At 36.3% G+C, this 23,467-nt stretch overlaps 1 protein-coding gene across 2 annotated transcripts in view; it reads right to left on the bottom strand.

Moving 5' to 3' along the window:
• Positions 1–6,390: 6,390 nt before the first annotated feature.
• Positions 6,391–23,467, bottom strand: part of mpv17 (mitochondrial inner membrane protein MPV17) — a 50,730-nt gene continuing 33,653 nt past the window's right edge. Inside the window, 3 exon segments of one of the 2 annotated variants that reach the window (NM_201165.2) lie at positions 6,391–7,039; positions 8,910–8,962; positions 9,038–9,070. In NM_201165.2, coding sequence (NP_957459.2) covers positions 6,970–7,039; positions 8,910–8,962; positions 9,038–9,070 — 156 coding nt within the window. In that variant the 3' untranslated portion in view covers positions 6,391–6,969. 2 annotated transcript variants of the gene reach the window in all.

Genomic DNA, 23,467 nt, shown 5'->3' with positions numbered 1-23,467 from the left:
CACAATAAAAATCTATTATTTAATGTATAACGTTAGAGTTTTAGCAGCTCATCTGCTATCAACGATCTGTCTGCAGTCAAAGTCATCACAGTTGTACAAGGATATTTGAGAACTTTGTAAAACAAGCAACTTTGCAAACAATAACCAAGATTAACAATACTGTGTCATGAATTACAATACTTTCTGACTGTAAACTCCATGCTGTGTCTGAGAGAAATGTGTTCGGCGGGCAGATGCAGAGGTTTAGTCATTGTTGAGTATTGTTTCTGGCTCGCCGTCAGTTCCTCAGAGTGACGAAGCATTAGCTGAACACTGAGATATATTTATATAAGCTGGACACACTGTCCAAAGAAAACTCCTAAACACTTCTTTACCTTTCCTGATCAACAGCAACCGTTTAAAAACCCACTAGAAGTCTTTACAGTAGTAGGTGTGATTTGATGTTTTTAAAGGGATGATGGTTAGCAGATCCACTAGTTTATCACATACTGGTCCACTCAAAAGCTGTTGAAGCTGTGAATTGTAGTCAAGCTGAGGAACGTCCTATTGGCACAGAGCAACCTCTGATAGTTCAATATTGTGCTAGAAAAACAGTCAATTCAGGCCAGGTTTTTCATTGTGAGCTGAAGCCTTTGAAATATGAGTCCATAACTGTGCAAAGATGACCTATTAATGGATTCTAATTCAAGTCAGAATTATTAGACCCCTTAATTTTTACCCCCTTATTAAATATTTCCTGAGTGATGTTTAAAAGAGCAAGGAAATGTTCACAGTATGTCTGATAATATTTTTTCTTCTGGAAAAAGTCCAATTTGTTTTATTTCGACTAGTATAAAAGCATTTTTTAAATTTTTTTTAAACATAATTTTAAGGTCAAAATTGTTAGCCCCTTTAAGCTATATATTTTTCAATAGTCTACAGAACAAACCATCTTTATACAATAACTTGCCTAATTACCCTCACCTGCATAGTTAACCTAATTAACATAGTTAAGCCTTTAAATGTCACTTTAAGCTGTATAGGGGGGCTAATAATTCTGACTTCAACTGTAGATGGTGAACAAATCTGATAAATCTACTAAGGGATAGTTCATCCAAAAATGAAAATTTACTCTATTTACTCAAGTCAGGGCTAAACAATAAGGACTGCTCTATGGCTCGGGGCCAGTGTGAGAGATGCTTGGGACAGTGGACAGGATTATTACTGGCCCGATTGGGACAGTGCCGCCATGTCAGTAAAGTTTAATTTGTCTGTGACTATATGTCTATTATGTGTGATTTCAGCATGTGCTTTAAGTCTTAAAATGCTATCTTCTCTGTGATGTCGTATTGCTTTTCAGATCCTTTTTTTCAGATTTGATATTTTGAGCATGCTATTTTTTCCCATAACCTGGTAACAACAAGTACAGCGAAGAGACAGCAACATGGCGGCAACATCAAATTATGAGGCTAAAATAAAATGTCTGTTTATAATGTCTTGGAAGCAGACTTTTACATGAGAACACAACGAAAAAAAATGAAGCAACTTATATATATTTTTATTTATTTGAACTTTTGCAAGTTGCTAGTCAGCCACCTTTTGTTAAATAATTTCGAGCTGCAATAAAATACCTGTGCATTTTCCATACTGCACTTTTTGTTTGCGTAACACTAAATTTTGCCCATTATACATTTATTAAATGTTTTTAAATACTGAAATTCTAGATTCACAGACTTTCTTTTTGACACATTATTTAAAATATGTCCCTAAAAAAAAATAACTATTAACTTGTCTTTTTTTTTTTTTTTTTGATGGGGCCAGTGAAAATGTTGGCAGGGCAAGTAAAAAATCTGAACCATTGACCCTATCGGACCAGTAGAAAAAATCCTTAGAGTTAAACCCTGTAAGTGGTTTCAAATCTTTGTGTCTTTCTTCTGTTGAACCCCAAAAGAGAGATTTCGAAGCTGAAAGTCGGTTACCATTGGCTTACAGAAATGGAAAAACAAATACTGTGGAAGACAATGGTTACCTGTTTTTAGCTCTCTTCAAAATATCTTCTATTGTGTTCAACAAAAGAACTGAACTCAAATAGGTTTGTAATAAGTGAAGGGTGAGCAGTGCCAGACTTAAGCAATCCCAGGTATGGGGCCCTAGCATTGAAACTCAAAGCACTCTTTTTCTCTATAGATATTTTTTCTCTCTCTGTAGATTAGTTTCTTTTTAAATAAACTGCATGTTAATATATATATATATATATATATATATATATATATATATATATATATATATATATATATATATATATTTTTTTTTTTTTTCTAAGAGAAACGTTTATCTTCTTAATGTAAAATTAAATACAATAAATTCTTTTTCTCTATAGATATTTTTTCTCTCTCTAGATTTTCTTTTTAAATAAACTGCATGTTAATATATATATATATATATATATATATATATATATATATATATATATATATAATTTTTTTTTTATAAGAGAAACGTTTATCTTCTTAATGTAAAATTAAATACAATAAATTCAAAAACTATTGGAGCCATATTTGTGATTAAATTTGAATATTTGTGAGTGCAGTATGGAAGGAACGTTTCAGTATTCATGGGAACAAAAATTTTAAAAATAAATAATAGCGTTAAAGTCTTAATGGTTATAGAAAGATTTTACAATATATGATAGAAAATGTATGATTAATATAGGCTTCTTGACATTGGTCAGGGCCCCTAATTCCCCTGGGCCCTAAGCGGCTGCTTACCTCGCTTATTGGTTAAGTCCTCCCTTGAGGGTGAGTAAATGATGACAGAATTAAAATGTTTGTGTGAACTATCCCTTTAATAGGGTGGCACGGTGGCTCAGTTGTTAGCACTGTCACCACACAGCAAGGTCGCTGGTTCAAGTCCCAGCTGAGTTAGTTTTTGTTTATGTGTGGAGTTTGCATGTTCTCCCCATGTTTGTATGGGTTTTCTCTGGGTGTTCCGGTTTCCCCCACAAGTCCAGAGACATGCTTTATAGGTGAATTGGGTAAGCCAGAATGTTATTAGTGTATGTGTGTGTGAATGAGTGTGTATGGATGTTTCCCAGAAATAGGTCCGCTGTGTAAAACATATGCTGGACAAGTTGGTGGTTTATTCCGCTGTGGCAACCCCTAAATAATAAAGGGACTAAGCCGATAAGAAAATGAATATACGATAGAAAATGTATGATTAATATAGGCTTCTTGACATTGGTCAGAACCCCTAATTCTCCAGGGCCCTACGCGGCTGCTTACCTCGCTTATTGGTTAAGTCCTCCCTTGAGGGTGAGTAAATGATGACAGAATTAAAATGTTTGTGTGAACTATCCCTTTAATAGGGTGGCACAATGGCTCAGTGGTTGGCACTGTCGCCTCACAGCAAGGTCGCTGGTTCGAGTCTAAGCTGCGTCAGTTGGCATTTCTGTTTGGAGTTTGCATGTTCTCCCCATGTTTGCATGGGTGTCCTCCGGTTTGCCCCACAGTCCAAAGACGTGCTATAGGTGAATTAAATAAACTAAATAGACCTTAGTGAATGAGTGTGTGTGTATGGGTGTTTCCTAGCACTGGGTTGCAGCTGGATGGGCATCCGCTGCATTAAACATATGCTGGAATAGTTGGTGGTTCATTCCGCTGTGGCGACCCCTGAAATAGAGACTAAGCTGAAGGAAAATGAATGAATATTCCCTTTATATGTCATGCTTTTTACTCAGATAAAAAGTCTCAGATTCAGGGTCTTAAACGTGTTTATGAATGACATTCTGGCCAAAAGATGTATTATATAACGTTTTAGAATGCCCTTAATGTCTGTAACTTCAGGTGACCACAAAAAGACTAACATTTACCATCAAAACACAGATAGAATAAACATAAACTGGTAACACTTTACAATATGTTAGTTAATGTAATCCCTATCATTAACAGACAATAAACAAGACATTTATTACAGTATTTATTCATGTTTGATAACATTAGTTATTGAAAATATAGTCGTTCATTGTTAGTTCATTCTTACTCAGTGCATTAAATAATGTTAACAAGCATGAGTTCATTCATTCATTTTTTTTTTTACGGCTTAGTCCCTTTATTAATCAGGGGTTGCTACAGCGCAATAAACCACCAACTTATCCAGCATGTTTTACACAGCGGATGCCCTTTCAGCTTCAACCCATTACTGGGAAACACCCATAAACTCTCATTTACATACATACACTACGGCCAATTAAGCTTACCCAATTCACCAATAGTGCATGTCTTTAGACTTGTGGGGGAAACCGGAGCACCCGAAGGAAACCCACACAAACACGGGGAAAACATGCAAACTTAACACAGAAATGCCAACTGACCCAGCTGAGGCTTAAACCAGCAACCTTCTTGCGGTGAGGTGACAGCCCTACCCACTGCACCACCCCCAAGTGAGAGTTTTGTATTTTAGTAATGTATTAGTAAATGTTAAACTACTGTATGATTAAAACATTCTGTGCAAGTGTTGTTCATGTTACTAAATTCATTAACTAACGAAACCTTATAGTAAAGTGATACGCATAATTCAAATACACATTCTTTACTGAAACTATAAATACAATAGCATTAATAGCTTAATAAAAGCCTGAATCACATTATTGTCAGTGTTGACATGATTAGGGCCAGTGTTGGTGAAAGTTACTTTAGAAAGTAATGGATTACAATATTGAGTAACTGCACAGAAATGTAACTAGTTATGTTACTTGATTACTTTTATGGTAAGTAATGTGTTGTTACTTTTGTGTTACTTTTTATTAACTTCCTGAGGCTTAGGGTGCTTTCACACCTACACTTTTGTTTCGGAACGTATCTCGTTTGCCCAGTTAGCGCGGTTCGATTGGCATATGTGAACAGGGTAATCGCGCTCTGTTCCGCGCCAAAGTAATCGCTCCGAGATCGCTTGAATGAGGTGGTCTCGGCTCGATTGAAACGAACCCTGGAGCGGTTCGATTGTAGTGAGAAAGCGATCCGATCCGAGCGCGGTTGTATCACTGTGTTTTATGGATATGTAATAGGCATATACGGCTATATGAAGAGAGAATTATGATTGGGGTGGGAAGTTTCGCGAGTCTCCGGATGCCCGCAAACGAGTGATGATCTCCCGGTAATCTCGCGTCTCCCTACAGGTCCTCAAATAGGCATCGTCGCGCACCCTTCTCACCCCTCCCCTCCGCATCTCTCCTCAGACACATCGCGCACGCACCCTGTCAATCACCACCAAACCACCACCTCTCCTGACAGCTGAGCGGGACGCTGCAAAATAAACCCTGACACTCTGACCAATGTGAGGAGAGTTTACTCACACGTGACTTGTTTTAGCTCTTTTGGTCCGATTAGAAACTTTGCAGTGTGAAAGCGAACCGCTCCAACAGCAAAGAGCAACAATGTAACAATTGTAATCTCTGTTTCGGAACAACTGAATCGATTCACAGGTGTGAAAGCACCCTTAATCTTTTTTAGGAACTTGATTTTTTCTTTTTTAATAGTGGAGCTCAGCAATTAACAACACACTGTATTACCAACACCTACATTTACCTTTTAAAAGACATGAAAAAAATTTTTTTTTAGGATAATGTTATTTGTGAACTCAGCTCTACATGCCGTATGAACATTATTGAAAGTTTAAAGCAATGTGTTTTTGTACTATTGGTCTTAAAGGTGCCGTGTGTAAGTTTCTGACTCTTCTACAGCATAAAAATACCATAATATGTTTGCAGATATTTAAGAAACATGCTAAGTCAACATTCTTGTTTATCTGAAAAACAATGCTGAAGTCAGATATTCTGCTTTGACAATGTGTCTTTGTTTTGGTATTTTTAACCCGTCGAATGCCAGTTTAACCAATTACATTTCAGCAGCCCGGGTTGCCTTACTGGAGAAACCGGGTATTTCATTCATAATGAAATGTAACCTCCAGTGGACAGTAGCAGTGTTCCATATGAGGTTATTAATTACCAAATAGTATAAATATTGCGAGCAAAAACATTAGGTGAGCAGGTTATATTGTAACCCCGTGTCAAAACACGCTACGTGACGAGATTTGCAGTAATAAGCAGTTTGGCTGTTTGCACCAGACGAAACCCGACAGAAATTAAAATACAGCCATTTAGAAGCACAGAATATGCACTCACTGTACTCACGAAATGGTAAGGTTTAATCTAATTAATACATAATAACCCTCTTTAACATTATTAAATGTACATGCTTAATCACTGATGTGTGTTTGTCACAGTTCTAAAATTTTATTTTCAAGATTTGAGGTGAACTATCGGCTGCTGCTTTAAGTATTTGACCATCAATGGCATGTAAAATGCCATTCAAACTCACATTGTTAGCATTGAACACTGAATAAAGCTCATGAGGTGTACCTGAGGTGATCATTGTAAGTTTTCTGTTGATCAGCTGGATGAAATAGAAGCCGTTTTTAATAATGAATTCGAGGTGTTGGTTAGGACAAAAACTCCTTTTAATATGGAGAATATTTCTTCTATCTCGTGCCATTGCTTTTATATAGAACATGATTTAAATCAGCCTTTAGGCTCGATAGTCAGACTCGCTCTTCTTGGTCCTCAATCTGGCAACTTACGCTTGGGTTTGTTTTGATATAGGAATTTAATAACTAGTTCAACCACTGGGTGTCAAACTTACATACTGCACCTTTAGGCAAAATCCATTTTCCATTGAAACAAAAACAAAAAAAGTAAATCAAATATTATTACTTCTTTTTTAAGTTATGTTACTTGTTACTTACTGTAGAAAAGTAATATTATTATTTAACTCGTGTTACATGTAATGCGTTACCCCCAAAACTGATTAGTGCAAACTCCATTTGTGAGCTTTTGTGCAGTTGTGTAAAACTTAATTTATTCTATTTTGTTTAAGATCAACGTAAAAAAACTAAAACAAGAGAAAAGTGAGGTAGTGTAAATTCTCTGACATCTCTTCACATCTTGTTGGCTTTCCAGGAGAGGTAAGAGTTCCAGACAACAGCCACGATCTGAACTACAGCCAACCTGAAACACACAAACATCAACATACAGCAGTCAATCCTTTTATCAAAGTTGTCCTAAAACTATTGAACAACACCCATTCTTGTCCTAGGACCATTTTGAAAAAGATTTTTGATCCACTTCAAATGTTGACTTCTGTATATTACCACAGTGCAAATCACCTTTTTATTTGTGAAAGAACGCAGATATCATGTCTAATGCCTCGATTGTAGTCTTGAGCAAGTTCTCTTTCAAGAAAACTGTATATTTACTGTATATTTATAGCTGTAATATGTGTAAAGCACTTTGTGACTCTTGTTCTTAAAAGATGTTATAGAAATCAATTTGGCTGACATTTACTCACAATCATTTCTGACTCAGTTTATTGTCTCTTAATCATCTTTATAAATGTAATCTACTTTAACTAAAAATACGAGTTATTGTGTAAAATATTCACTACCTAACAAAACTCTTGTCGTCTATCTAAGTTTTATAAACAACAAATAATAAAAGTGACTTTAAGTCGATCATTTGGTCGATCATGGTGCAGTGGGAAAATAATTAATCCTGTGTATGACTTCCATAAGCTTGGAGGACTACATCCATACATCTCTGCAATGACTCAAATAACCTATTAATAATCATCTAATAATCATCTGGAATGGCAAAGAAAGCATTCTTGCAGGACTCCTCGAGTTCATAAGATTCTTTTGATTTATCTTAAATGCCTCCTCCATCTTACCCCAGACATGCTCAATAATGTTCAATTCAGGTGACTGGGCTGGCCAATCCTAGAGCACCTTGACCTTTTTTGCTTTCAGGAACTTTTATGTAGAGGCTGAAGTATGAGAAGGAGCGCTATCCTGCTGAAGATTTTGCCTTTTCCTGTGGTTTGTAAGGTAATGGGCAGCACAAATGTCTTGATACCTCAGGCAGTTGATGTTGCCATCCACTCTGCAGATTTCTCACACGGCCCCATACTGAATGTAACCCCAAGCCATGATTTTTTCCTTCACCAAACTTGACTGATTTCTGTGAGAATCTTAAGTCCATGCGGGTTCCAATAGGTCTTCTGAAGTATTTGTGATGATTGGGATGCAGTTCAGCAGATGATCCATCGGAAAAATCTGCCAATTTTCCAAATGATCAACTGTTCAAAAACTGCATAAAAGTTATTATTTGTGGCTCTTACAACTGGGATCCACAACAGGACTTCTGTCAGGTAGTGTATTTATATTTTGTTAATCTGATTCTCTGAATTGAATAATCAAGAACTGTTGAAGGCAAGTACATTTAAGTAACTAATAAATTGCATAAAAATAAAATGTAATCCCTTTTTTTTGCAGAAAAAGTAATCTAATGACAGTAATGAGTTAGTTTGTGACTAATTACACCCAACACTGCTGACTATTTGTTTATAAATGGCTACTTTCTTTAGGAAGAAGAAAAAAAAAACTATTTCTGCAAATCTGCACTTTGGTCTCTGAAAAATTGTAGACCTTTACATTCTGAAAAAGCATACTAGGGGGCACTTTAAAACAACACACACTCAGACACACACTCAAACATTGAGAGAGTTTTCAGATGATACATACAAACAGATAAAATATAAACAGAGACTAATTCCATTGTGGGAATTGAGGTGCCAGATAAACATCAAACAACACACAAAAATACACAATTCCCAAATCAAATGCTAATTAAAACTATTCCAAAATCTTTTCTTTCCTTCGTTTGAAATGCTTTGATAATGCTGTACAGTGTTTGTTCTGTTCTCTGCCCGGTGATGCTCTTAAATCTCCAGCACTGCTGGATTAATGCCCTGCTGCAGTGGCATTAGCATTAGCAATCATCACTTGACTTTTTGGGGCTAAAAAGGGTGGTTTAAATTTACCTGTGATGGAGAGGGATGAAATAAAAATTGGCGATCTGCACTGGAGGCCAAAGCTGGAGAAATGAAACAACAGATTAAACAGAACCTGAAAAGAAAGTATTAAATACTGAAGAAGAAACAACACTTACATAGTAATTGGAGATCAATGCATCTGTGTAGTCCTATTGTGAAATGGAAAAAGCATAGTAAATATATAACTAAATCCCGGATTATTATTATATACTTTAAGTCTTGTCAACTATCCACTGTGGCAGAACACAGCATACTTTTAATTCAGAAACAAGTCGTAGTTTTAATAAAAGCATTAAATGCGCACCAAAATTCCAATTTAGATGCAACTCTTTAAAATGTTCAAGTAAAATGTAAAAAGAAATATTAAACAAATTATAATTCAAACATTTTTCTTACAACTCAAGTGACTTTCCCTGTCAAAACTGCAACAAACACTCAGAATTGCAAGAAAAAGCTCTAACCAAGAAGGTCCCTGGTTTGATCCTTAGCTTTGTTGGCGTTTCTTGTGTTGGATAAGTTGGCGGTTCATTCCACTGTGGCGAAACCGGATTAATAAAGGGACTAAGCCGACAAGAAAATGAATGAATGAGTGTGTTCCAAATCTACTGGTTGCGCTAACTGTACCACGTGCAAAACTGCCATCACATGGCATTCACTTGTATTGCATCATTAATTTACTAATTCTGAAACCAAACCGTTACTCAGAAGCAGCATTTTAAAAACTCCCTTGCGGACCAGATGAAAGTGTTCAGCGGGCTGCATATGGCCCCCGGGCCGTAGTTTGCCCACCTCTGCTCTAAACCATATTCATAAGTAAATAAAGAAAGTAAACAAAAACAAACAAACAAAACAACAACAAAAAGAAATTAATTAATAAAAAAATAACTTAACAAATGACCCATAAGTAAGCCATTACTGTTAAATGTCAGATATCAGACAACTTGTTTTCTTATAACACTCTTGGACAAGTTTTTATCATTCAAAAGCAAGAAAAAAAGACAGGGTTTCATAAAAAAAACAATAATAATAATACATTTACAAAATAAGAAAATGTTGCCAAACTGTATAGAAATCTTCTGTTTTGCCATTCAATGTATATTGAATTTTCTCTGTTTGAATAATCTGCAACAGGTCATACATCCAATGAAAGTAGTTGGGCGGAGAAGGGTTTTTCCAGTTCAGTAGTAGAATTTTTTTTCAGCAATTATTAAGCAAACGGCTAATACACTTGACTGCAAAAACAACGATACATTTGTAGGATTAAGTCTAAAGATTGCTTCTAAGAAACATGGTTCAATTTTTGGAAAAATATCAGAGATTGATTTAAAAATTGATGACCAAAGAGAAATTAACTATGGACAAAGCCAAATGGTATGATAAAGGGTCAGCATCTCACAAATAGGATACATTTTTGGGTTTATTTTAGAAAGGTTAACTTTTAGTTTTAGTTTAAAACTTTATTAATCCCCTTAGGGCAATTGATTTCGACATGGTGGTGCTTTACATATAGTAAAACAAAAATGAACCACTTAACACAATAAACATCAACACCTAACAGCAAGTACAAAAAACAAATAATAGTCCATTGAATAACTACATTTATTACATAACCTAATTGCTTCAGGCACAAAAGTAAATTTCGGAGGGGAACTCCCTAAATCTTTGAACACAAATTAAGGATGCCTTAAAGACGATTCTTGTTTTTTATGGACAGTGAAGAAAAACAACAAATAAAGGAAAAGGACAAATACTTTCAATAAATGAATTGTAAAAGGTCTTAAGAATAACTTTGTCTAATAAGTTCTTGAATCAACACAATTCTTAAGTATTTTTTTAGAACAATTTAACTGTTTTATGTTCAATTCCTTTAAATTTGTAAAAACACTGAAGTTAACTTCATCAATTAGTGTTGGGACAAAAAATAGGATCTGTGTGGAACCCAGTATGTTTTACAGAGTTGCATGTTTCTGAATATGTCTGACAGGATGTTCTAGTATATAAATAATTCTCATTCTAAAGGACATTTTATGTATGTCATTTAGTTTGTAAATCAAACATGGAATCTATTTGTAACTCAAAAAAACAAAAAAATCTATCTAATTATATAGAAAACAGCTTTAAATGAAGTATATACATTAGACTGTGCACAAATAAATCAGCGATTTAACTAAAAGGATTGAAGTAGACTATTTTTTGCCCTCATCGTGCAGAGCTTCTGTTCCAGACACAAAAGAGCTTGTTACCTGTTCATTCATGCTTTCATCATGTCAGGACTAATGAGTGTGCTACCTAAAGCCTAAAGCGCTCCGCTCAGGCAGAGACGCAGCACGCTCCCCTTAAAGCGCTGTAAAAACACAAGTCAAGTGCTGCCATATAAAACTCAAGTCATCTGGAACACGAGAGCCATCTCTTCAAAGGTCATCCCAGTGAGATTGAGTGTGTAAAAGAAGCCTGTATTAGAAACTTGTGCTTTTTTCTGTTTGTACTCTTTGCCTTAACAGTTTCTAATTAAGCAGGAACAAGGCAATCGGCCACCTGGGGTGAAAGTACCGCGGGGCGACACGTCATCATATTGTTTCCCCCCCCCCGAGTTTTTACGTCACAGGAGAACAGAGAGTGCTCTTTTCTTGTTTTGAATGTGCAAACACATTGAAGACAACAGGAATGCTAATATCCTGCATCTTCAGAAGTGAGCGACATCAAAGAGTAGCTGATTTCTTTCGATGTCCTGGAAAATGGACACAACTTACCCGTTTTGCTGGCAGTTTGATTGACAGGTGATCCGGCCAATCATAATGCTGATATTCTGTGTTGCTATCACTGCTTGCTATTTCTTCAACAAGCAGAAGAGTCAGCTTAGACTAACCAAGTATGATAGAGTAACACTGGTGATTAACATAAGAATTGGTGACTATGACTCATATAGGTCTTACAATGCAGACAGCATATACCCAAGAAAAGCTGGCCATATGGTTAGATCTTTTCCTGAAAACTAGAGAATTGAATTAAATGGATAAATTTGTGTGGATAGCGACCCCACCATTGACTTGACGACTCGAAACGCGAGTACTCCGAGAATTAAGTTCTATTTTTTTGGAGGGAGAGAGAAGAGAGTTTCTACAGGTGGTTTGTCAAGCCCACTCACCTGTGTGAGGCACACTTCATAAAAGCAGTGTTTTTTATGTTAATTATAAGAATGCGTCTGGTGCAAATGTGCAAAAATGGTGCAAACGTCAGTTAAAGTGTCAGAGAGATGAAAGAGTGTGTTTTTTATAGGTGGTTTGTCAAGCCCACTCACCTGTGTGAGGCACACTTCATAAATGCACAATGTTTTTTTCATATGGAGTGATTGTATGAGTCTGCAAATGTGCAAAAATGGTGCAAACGTCAGTTAAAGTGTCAGAGAGATGAAAGAGTGTGTTTTCTACAGGTGGTTTGTCAAGCCCACTCACTTGTGTAAAGCACACTTCATAAATGCATAAAGTTTTTTTCACTTGGAGTGATTGTATGAGTCTGCAAATGTGCAAAACTGGTGGAAATGTTGGTTAAAGTGTCAGAGAGATGAGAGAGTGTGTTTTTTACAAGTGGTTTGTCAAGCCCACTCACCTGGGTGAGGCACACGTCATAAAAGCAGTGTTTTTCATACTGATTGTAAGAATGAGTCTGGTGCAAATGTGTAAAACTGGTGCAAGTGTCGGTTAAAGAGTCAGAGATGAAAGCGTGTGGCACACATTAATGCATTACTGTCTGAATGCTCATAATGTTACCATTTGTGAATTATGTGTTAGGGAATCAATTTGTAATATTTTGATTATATTTCATAATATAATAAATGTCTGACTGTGAGATGGGGAGCGGGGCTTTCCAAACTACTTTGTAATTAGTTTTACACTGGCTCTTCCATGTTATATAATAGTGTTGGGTATAGTGGCCCTTTTCTGAAGCTTTCAAAGGCACAAATTCATTGTACAATTAACCCATATGCTTCCAGGGTTTATTGCATGTCTTCTGAATTGGTTCAATGTGCTTTTGAAACAAAAATATAAAAAATTTTTATTAAAAACTCAAATCACAGATTCTTAAAAAACGACTTTGCTGCATGGAAAGGCCAGGATAACATTTAAAATGACACCGATGTGGTGCTATAATTACAACATTGCTGAATCATAGGTCTCAAACTTGACTCCTGGAGGGCCACAGCTCTGCACAGTTTTGCTCCAACCCTAATTAAACACAGCTGATCCAAATAATCAAGGTTTTTAGGGCGCACTTACACTATGCTATCTGAACCGCACTCTGCGGTTCAGATGTGCTTTGGCGCAGTACACTTATAGTGAGTGCAAAGCGCGCCTGAGCCTGAAACTGAAGACACGAAGTCACTTTTAAGGGACTGTTTCATATGGATTTATTAATCATTCTTGCTTTTCAATGAACACGAACTGTTATAGTCTATTAAAGACGCAAACCCCTCGCTGCACGACAGCTGCACCTTGAGGAAACCTCCTAATACCTGCAGCATGAGGACTTTTACAATTATTTATGAGCATCAAAAGTGGCTGATCTGTTCGGCAAAGTATTTGACTGCGTGTCACTGCATACTAAACGACTAAAAATAATACAAAACGATATAACTAAAGCAATGTCCACTGTGCTGAGCGACAACGCTTCTCTCTGTTAAACTGAACAGTCGCATCATCGATGATGTAAGCATGCTCAGGTCCGGTTGGTAATAAAATGCAATGTGAGTGCAGGCCGAGGGGGAAAGGGGATGGCAGACAATCGCGCTTTGGCATGGTTCAAGGCAACTGTACCTAATGTGAGTACGCCCCAAGACTACTAGACACTACTAGATCAGCTGTGTTTGATTAGGGTTGGAGCAAATAATAGATGCGACCCTCCAGGAATTGAGTTTGAGACTTATGATCTAAATAGTTTTGGAGCTGGATTTTTTTGAAAGTTACTATAACGCATGAATTGAGTTACTGTAAAAGCTACTTTAAAACATGAAATTTCCTGTTGCCAGCAGGCGGCACTATGATCAGAACTGAACATCAAATTACAGTTGTCTTCAGGCCAGAACTCTTGTAATGTTTAGAGCAGATTGCATAAAGTATGCCTTACAGCAGGGTTTTTCAAAGTCTAAGACAGTGGGCCTCCCTTTTGACACAACTTATCCATTGGCGCCCTCCTCCTCCCAAACACGCACGCACACACGCGCGCACACACACACACACCTACAAAAAATTCTGGAGGTTTTCCTGCTACCTCATCATGCTTGGTTTCAAGGTGTCGCCGAAGTTTAGCGGGTCTCATGCTGTCATTAGCCAAAATATCTTGACAAACCACACATAAAGGTCATGGTTCATCAGCTGGTCCTGTCTTTTGGGTTTAAGCCCTGAACTTGAAGGCTTTGAATCAAGTGGTGCTCGCTACAGAGCCATTTGAGGAGAGCTGAGCTCCAGCGAGGGGGAGCTTGAGCTTGAGCACCACCTTTTTTGCACTTCTTCTACGAGTGATGTCACTGGGGGTAGGGTTAGGGGTGGGGTTGGTGTACGCATTAAAACAGCTTACAGGAGGAGGAGCGACAGCTCATGCTCCCCCTCGCTGGAGCTCAGCTCTCCTCAAATGGCTCTGCAGCGAGCACCCTCTCCTTTGAATTGGGATTTCACAGCTATGGCCTTCTGGGTAAAAAAGGTTTTCTTATATTTGACGTATTATTTTTTTTAGCTTTGTTTAATTAAAACGTTTAAAAATTATAAAAAATACATATAATAATTAAACTTAATAATTATATTTTTATTATATAATATTTTTTTCCTGCGCCTCCCCTGACATGCTCTGGCGCCCCACAGGGGAGGCGCGCCTCACACTTTGAAAACCCCTGCCTTACAGAGTTACACACAATAACTATCAACTCTAGATCTTCAAAATTTAGTGTTTTGAATAAATCTCCAGGGGGATTTTGTTCAAACGTAATATTTTAAAATGCAAAAAATGGTGCAATATTTGCAGAAGAAAAATGAATCAATAAAAGCCCACTTCCTATTTTGTTTCAGATTTTACTTTAGACTTTTTTCTAAAAAAAATTAAGACATTTGATGCATCTACAAAATTTCGTATAGGCATAAAAATGTAGCTTTAGGAGCGGTTTGTTAAATGATATCAATAATGTGTATAGGACGTCATTTTGCAACAGTGATTCTGAAACCCATATCAGATGTTAACACATGCACATGCAGTTTCCAGCATGTTTAGGCTCTCATGATTGTGATTAATTTTGGAGATGAAGAAATGGGGCGTTTTCAATATGGTTCTTGAACGACAGGTGCTCGGGTCCTCAATTCACTCAAGTCTTGTTACTTCATTATGGCAGTCATCCTTCTGTTATTGCAGCAGGTTATGGAGTGCCAAACGGCTCATGATGTGAACAATAATGAGCGGATGTGTTGTTGGTTGTAATCTTGGTTTTTCTACGAGCTACTTAACCTTTCTATCCAATATCAACACTTCTCTCCACACACACACTTCGTGACAATGTTGCACTTGGTGCTATTTGTTGAAGTAGAAGCAAGCGGTCAGTAGGGAGATGGTATTTACTTATCAGAGATTACATTGTAAAAAAAATATTAAATGATCAATTATTCATTGCAAACAGCATGTGTTTTTATGTTACTTTAAATTATTAAAACAGGTTAAAGGGGTAGTTCACCCAGAAATTTACATCTACTTATCATTTACACTCACTCAGGTGGTTCCAAACCTTTTTTTCTGTTGGTCACAAAAAAAGATATTTTAAGGAATGTTGAAAACTGGTAACTATTGACATCCACAGTAGGACAGACTCATTTCTACAGAAGTCAATGCTTACCAGTGTTTACAAACCTTCTTCGTTTGTGTTCAACAGAAAGAAGAAACTCATAAAGGTTTGGAACAAGAGGAGGGTGAGTAAATGATGACAGATCTTTTTTGGGGGGTGAACTATTTTAAACTTTAACTTAACTCTAACTTAAATTACTTCATTTTTTACTTGATGTTTTACTTGGTGTTGGCTAAATCTAAAGTAAAGTGAAGTTACTTGTATAGTTATTTGGTTAAACTTAAAAATGTAAACAGAAAATGCCCCAAATATGTATTGTGTATATATTTTAGTCTGCTACTGTTACTTCTCTGTGTCCTGTCCTTATATTGTCTTTTCCTGCATATTAATATTTGTGGATGAGTTAAGTGTGATAGTGTTTTGTTAGGTTTTAAAGTATTCATTCATTCATTCATTCATTCATTTTCTTGTTGGCTTAGTCCCTTTATTAATCCGGGGTCACCACAGCGGAACGAACCGCCAACTTATCCAGCAAGTTTTTACGCAGCGGATGCCCTTCCAGCTGCAACCCATCTCTGGGAAACATCCACACACACATTCACACACACACTCATACACTACGGATAATTTAGCCTACCCAATTCACCTGTACCGCATGTCTTTGGACTGTGGGAGAAACCGGTGTACCCAGAGGAAACCCACGCGAATGCAGGGAGAACATGCAAACTCCACACAGAAACGCCAACTGAGTCAAGGTTCGAACCAGCGACCTTCTTGCTGTGAATCGACAGCACTACCTACTGCACCACTGCCTCGCTGTTTTAAAGTATAATTATAGATATAATACCATTTCTTGGTGAATTTTCTTTAGAAATGTAGTAGGTTTCATATGTATTTGAAACTTATATTTATTACGTATTGATTATTGCTTTATATTTTTAGGTAGAATATTTTAAATTCAGTCTGGGAACTACAGATACAAAATAGTCTTTTGGCTAATTCTGAAACATTGCACATTTCTGTATTATTAATGTGCATTTTCCTGTCAAATAAACCTAAACAATTTTAAAAATTAAAGGAATAGTTTGACTTAGGGGAACTGGGGGAAATAAGTATTGAACACGTCACCATTTTCGTCAGAAAACTCATTTCTCAAGGTGCTTTTGACTTGAAAATTGCATCGGATGTTGGTAACAACCAAAGAAATCCATATATGCAAAGAAAACAAATCTAATTAGTTTACAAATGAATTATGCATAATAAAATTAAAAGACGCAGAGAAAAAGTATTAAACTGAAGAAAGGGAGGTGTGGAAAGACAGTGAAAGTCAGGCAGCAGCTGAAATCCCTCAGTAGTTCTTCAGCAACCCTCTGTTTTTTCTTTTGTTTTATTTTGATGTTAGTATTGTTTGGGTTTTTACCAAAATCAGGGTTAATTCCATGTCAACAGCTAGTTTAATATTATTATTATCAGGAAAAAAACATGACGTGTTCAATATTTATTTCCCCACTGTATATAAACTAATTTACCTGTAATTACAGTTTAAAATGACATTAAACAAGAACAAATAAGAAGAACAAAAGAATGAAAAATAAAGGCAATCATATATAAATGGAATAAATCTTCTCATAAATTGAGAAATTTTTAAAAGTATTACAAAAAAATAGAAGAATAAAAGTCTTTAGGTAAGTGCAGTCACCATCAGATCATTCAGTTTCCCTGGAGACTCGCTCTGGTTTAAAAGCCTCAGACACGATCAGAACATCCACTGTCCAATTCACAGCTCAATCCCGACCTGAGATCAAACCCATGACCTTTCCATTACACCAGCCCAGCCTTAACCACTAAACCAGCGCCTAATGAGTGTCACCGAGCTGCCAGTCCAGCCGATTACTTCTACCTTAAAGGCCACTACAGCTCTCTCTCACTCTTAAAAACCTATACAGTCATTAAACACCATGCACACAAGTTTAAATAACCATCAGTCGTCCTGATTAAACCCAAACCAGTCCTTTAAATAACCAACAGCCAGCAGACATGTTTGAATGGATCAGAGTGATATTCTTTCACGCAGTCTTTTAAGTGATTGGCTTTCAGCTAGCATTGTGTTTGCACAGGCTGTTTGGGTTAATGAGCGCATTTATCATTAGCTTTCTGTCCTTTCTGACATTTAGGTGACTGACCTTTGAGTCTCATTTTAACTCCGCCACCTTCGCCACATAAATAATTGATGGTCCTCACTCAGAGACAATGCTGCGTCAAGCGTTGCTCCTACGAGCCCATGAGTCACTGCTCTCTCTTCATCCCTTCATCCTCCAACCAGCGGAAACTCTCCATAATTACACTGTTCCAATATGAGGGTCACAGGACAGAGAGCAGGTGTGAGAAACCGGGCTTTCAGGTTTTTGGAAGAGATTTTTGAATATAGGTACAGTGGTCGTGAGATATGAAAGTAAATCAGTAGCAAACCTTGAGAGCTTGCCATCTAAATGTGAGAGTTTGTGAATGTGGTAATATTTACACTCACTGGCCACTTTATTAGGTATACCTGTCTAACTGCTTGTTAATGCAAATTTCTAATCAGCCAATCACATGGCAGCAACTCAATGCATTTAGGCAAGTATACCTGGTTAAGATGATTTGCTGCAGTTCAAAACCGAACATCAGAATGAGGAAGAAAGGTGATTTAAGCGACTTTGAACATGGCATGGTTGTTGGTGCCAGAGGGGCTAGTCTGAGTATTTCAGAAACTGCTGATCTACTGGGATTTTCGGGCACAACCATCTCTAGGGCTTACGGAGAGAGCGGCAGTTCTGTGGGCGCAAATGCCTTGTTTATGCCAGAGGTCAGAGGAGAATGGCCAGACTGGTTCGAGCTGATAGAAAGGCAACAGTAACTCAAATAACCACTCGTTACAATCGAGGTATGCAGAAAAGCATCTCAAAAAGCACAACAAATCAAACTTTGAGGCGGATGAGCTACAGCAGCAGAAGACAACACCGGGTGTAATTCCTGTCAGCTAAGAACAGGAAACGGAGGCTATAATTCGCATAGGCTCATCAATATTAGACCAAAGAAGATTAAAAAATGTTGCATAGTCGGCTGAGTCTCGATTTCTGCTGCAATTTTCAGATGGTAGGATCAGAATTTGGCATTAAAATCCTGAAAGCATGGATCCATTCTGCCTTCTATTAACTTGTATTAATAAGCTGGTGGTGTAATGGTGTGAGGGATATTTTCTTGGCACACTTTGAGCCCATTAGTACCAATTGACAATTATGTCAACGCCACAGTCTGCCTGAATAAAAATTTTACTAGAGGTTTAGCATTGGCTGAAAAATACCAGCTGTGCATATAGCCCATTTATTAGGAATAATTTATTACAATTTATTATAAGAAAACAGGCCCACAGTGGCTCCTTCTAATGCAGCAAATTCAATTTTTCTATTTGACATTTGTCATCAATTTATTAGTAAGTGACGACTTAATACTTTTTGGATGGAAACGGCTTATTTGCCGGAGCAATGTATTAAAGGTAATAATGTTGTAAATAATGTTTAGTTTCCTAAATAGACCAATTGTATAGATTCATAAGAGCTCAATGTATTATCATGACCCACAGATACTATATGTTTCCTATTAATGTTTTGAAAGTGTGGGTAGCCATTGACTTGCATCACCAATTTACAGTTTCAGGCAAGAAAATGTATTTAAAGTGATAGTTTTCCTTACTATTTTCTCACTTTCATGATTCTTTTTTCTGTTGAAGCAAAAAAACAAAAAACAAAAAAGAGATTCTGAAGAATGTTGGGAACCGGTAGCCATTGACTTCTATAGTAGGAAAAAAAATACTTTGGAAGTCAATGGCTAACAACCGGTTTCCAGAGGTGGGACCAAGTCATTGTTTGGCAAGTCACAAGTAAGTCTCAATTCATTGCCCTCAAGTCCCGAGTCAAGTCCCGAGTCAAGACAGGCAAGTCCCGAGTCAAGTCCCGAGTCAAAGGCAACAAGTCTCAAGTCAAGTCCAAAGTCCTGCAGTTTGATTTTCGAGTCTTTTCGAGTCTTTTTAACAGAAAAATAAAATATATACAGATTAGGTATGGTTGTAAGATCTGTATTGGTTAAACAAACCTTTTTTTATTAAAGAACATTGCTCAGATATATAAAAATACAAATGCAATTTTCTGAAAAAGTACTGAACAGTGCTGCGTCTCGTCTCCACAGCATAATGCACAAGAACGAGTTCCACCAAAAAAAGACTCCATTTTGCCTCACATCACACAGAAATTGCAGGTCTACTGCTGTCTAATTCATTAAGTTTAGTTGTGCTATATTATGTCTTCGGTGATCAACTTGTGATTAACCAAAATTACATAACCTCAATGAGGCAGCAGTAGACCAACTCCTGTATATGCCGCAAAGTTAAATTGAGTGAAATTGGAATTTTGTCAATTGAATCTCGTGTGTGCTAAAAAGATATTGCTGCAAATCTGTCTTGCAGCAATGTAAAATGGTAGCACATATTGTTAATGAAGTAGGCTACTTCATACAAACAATAATGTTGTTTTCTTCACATAGCGTTGAAGAGCTTTGCTCTCTACCTTGTGTGATGCTCGTGCACGGATTTCCTCTGTTTGTGGACAAAACTGATTGCGAGTTCTCAAATTTTCTCTCGCTCTCAAATATGCACTGCTCACACACAAATTTTCTTGAGCGCTCTCAGAGATTATATGCAAACTCACAATTTGTGTCGTGTTCCCTCTTCCTTTCATGCTTTTTGATATGATTCATATTGCTGCACTGTTTAATAACAATAACCAAAATACTAAAATAGACTTACATATTAAATGTTTAATCTAATAAACCATAACATTTTTGGTTGTTTTATATGATGAGATATTTTCAGTTTCAAACACTTAAAGACAGAGAATAGACCAGTGGTGCCCCCCTGAAAATTTGCTTAAGGGGGGCCAGAAGAGGCCAGCTACGTCAGTGGCACCAATCAATCCACAATAATTTTTTAGTGGCTATTTATTTATTGAAATATTGCATTGTATTGCATTTATGTAAGTAGATTTAAATAAATAATGTCAACAGCAAAATCATATCGGGTTGGCCACAGGGGTGGCTAGAGTTTACACAGGGGTAACACCCCTTGTAAAGGGGTTTACACCACTATAAGGCACCCCTGGAATAGATGTTGGATGTAAAGAATACATTTTATTTTAAAAGCATTTAAACAAAAACTAATGCAAGCAGAAATGTAACTGTGATAAAAATAAGGAAGGTATTATAGTCTACTGTAATCTCACTATCAATCTCATTTTATCATGGCAGCTAAAATAAAGTAAACTAGTGTCTGCTGGCTTCCACTTTGCTGATGAGATTGTGGAGGACATTTTCCATGTCATCCTCTTCATTTTGAGGAAAGCTGTTCCACAGGGCCCCTGAACACGTATATTGGCATGTACTGTGTTTTGAACAGTAGCCTACTACAGTAAAGAACTTCAATTGATCAGTTGTGGAAATACTATAGTTGCTATGGTAACACAAGTGTAATATAAACAAATTACCCAGTGCTGTATTATTTTACAATATAGGGTATTTTATACTACAAATCCCTACACTTTACTGTAGTAAAACTACACTTTGTATTATTTTATCTGTTCACTATTGGTAATACTACTGTATTATGAAGCATTCATTAACAAGTCGTAAATAATACTAGCCTAAAACATAAGTATAATACAAGTATACAACAAGTATAATACTCAAAAACACTAGAATTTATTAAAGAATTTACCTTAACCTTTTAGTTTTTTGTGTATTGTTAATAAATATTAAAGCAAGAAAGAAACCATATCAACATTCTTGGAATAACCCTTCGCTAAGCCTCGCCCTCCTTAGTTACTGTTGCTACTACGCCTGTCAAGCTTTCATGCCTGGCACATCTATTACAGTGTGTATGCGCTGGTGTCAGACATTCCCAAGGATTTAATTAGTCATTTTTGGCAAACAGGTGAGATATCTGAGAAAGCCAGACAAAAGAGGACTGCAGTATACATTACAGGGGTATATTCACAACATAATAGCAACTGATTAGAGAATAATTTTATCAAAATTGAAGCAAGGTTAGCCTAGCAACCTCATACGCTGAACATTCAACAGCATAGTTCATGCACAGCAGGAGAGGTGAAAGTATAAAATAATCTAATAACCTAAGAAACTGATGGATTTGTGCCGAATATTAGCATCATTGACCCATAACAGTGTACAGTACCTATTACTGTCAGCATGTTTGTGTGCTCTTTATCCAGTTTTTATTCAAATTTGCAGTTAAGTGGAAGAAAAAAAATTGAAATGCAAATCAAAGTATAAATAACAGAAGTGAACAAATAGATTTTTTCTACCAGCAAATATTAGTGTATGTATTTATATGCGTTACAATAGCGAGGGTTTAAACTAAGCAGTGCTCACAGGGTTCAACGCTAAGGATTTTTTCTACTGGCCCGATCGGGCCAGTGGTTCTGATTTTTACTTGCCCTGCCCAAATTTTCACTGGCCCCACCAAAAAAAAAAAAAAAAAGAAGTTAATCGCTATTTGAATGTGCGTGTGTGTGTGTGTATACACACACACACACACACAGTTGATTTCAGAATTATTAGTTCCCCTAAATTATTAGCACCCCTGTTTATTTTTTCCCCCAATTTCTATTTAACAGAGAACAGATTTTTTCAGCACATTTCTAAACATAATAGTTTTAATAACTCATCTCTAATAACTGATTTATTTTATCTTTGTCATGATGACTGTAAATAATATTTTACTAGATATTCTTCAAGACACTTCTATACAGCTTAAAGTGACATTTAAAGGCTTAACTAGGGTAATTAGGTTAACTAGGCAGGTTAGGGTAATCAGGCTAGTTATTGTATAATGATGGTTTGTTCTGTAGACAGTCTGAAAAACAATTAGCTTAAGTGGCTAATAAATTTTACCTTAAAATGGTTTAAAAAATGTTTTTATTCTAGCCAAAATAAAACAAATAAGATTTTGTTCAGAGGAAAAAATATTATCAGACAAAATATCAACATTTCTTTGCTTTGTTAAACATCATTTAGGAAATATTTTAAAAAGAAAAAACAAAAAACAAAAGGGGGCTAATAAATCTGTATATATATTTACGGTAATTTTTAAAATGTTTAAGGAAAACTATTCAGTTCATCAAGGCTATATTTATAAATGTAAAAAAGGTGTAATTGTTAAATATTTATTAAAATTTTAAATAACTGCTTTGTTATTGTATTTAGTTTCAAATAAAATAGTTACTCCAGACATTATTGATTTTATAACTTTTACCATTAATAAATATAATAATAATTAATATTAGTGATTTCTGAAGGATCATGTGACTGGAGTACTGAAGCTGAAATCTCATCTTTAAAATCACTGGAATAAATGAATAAATTAAATGATAAACTACTTTTGAACAGTTATTTTATAGTGCAACATTTCACAATTTGTATTTATGATGAAATAATTGCAGCCTTGGTGAGCAGAAGAAGCTTATTTTAACATATTTAATCACACTGACCCCAAACGTTTGTGTATTGTGTATAGAATATTTTATAAGTGAAAATGTGCACTTTAATTTTAACAACCCACAGACATCGTCACCGAAAACAAATCGAGGTCAGACTTTCTCATATATACAGAGCCTCATTTCAA

This window comes from Danio rerio, chromosome 20, assembly GCF_052040795.2.
Source record: "Danio rerio strain M-AB ecotype USA chromosome 20, GRCz13ab, whole genome shotgun sequence".
Taxonomy (NCBI): domain Eukaryota; kingdom Metazoa; phylum Chordata; class Actinopteri; order Cypriniformes; family Danionidae; genus Danio; species Danio rerio.
Note: the sequence above shows the minus strand (reverse complement) of the source record. Positions and strands in the feature narration are given on the sequence as shown.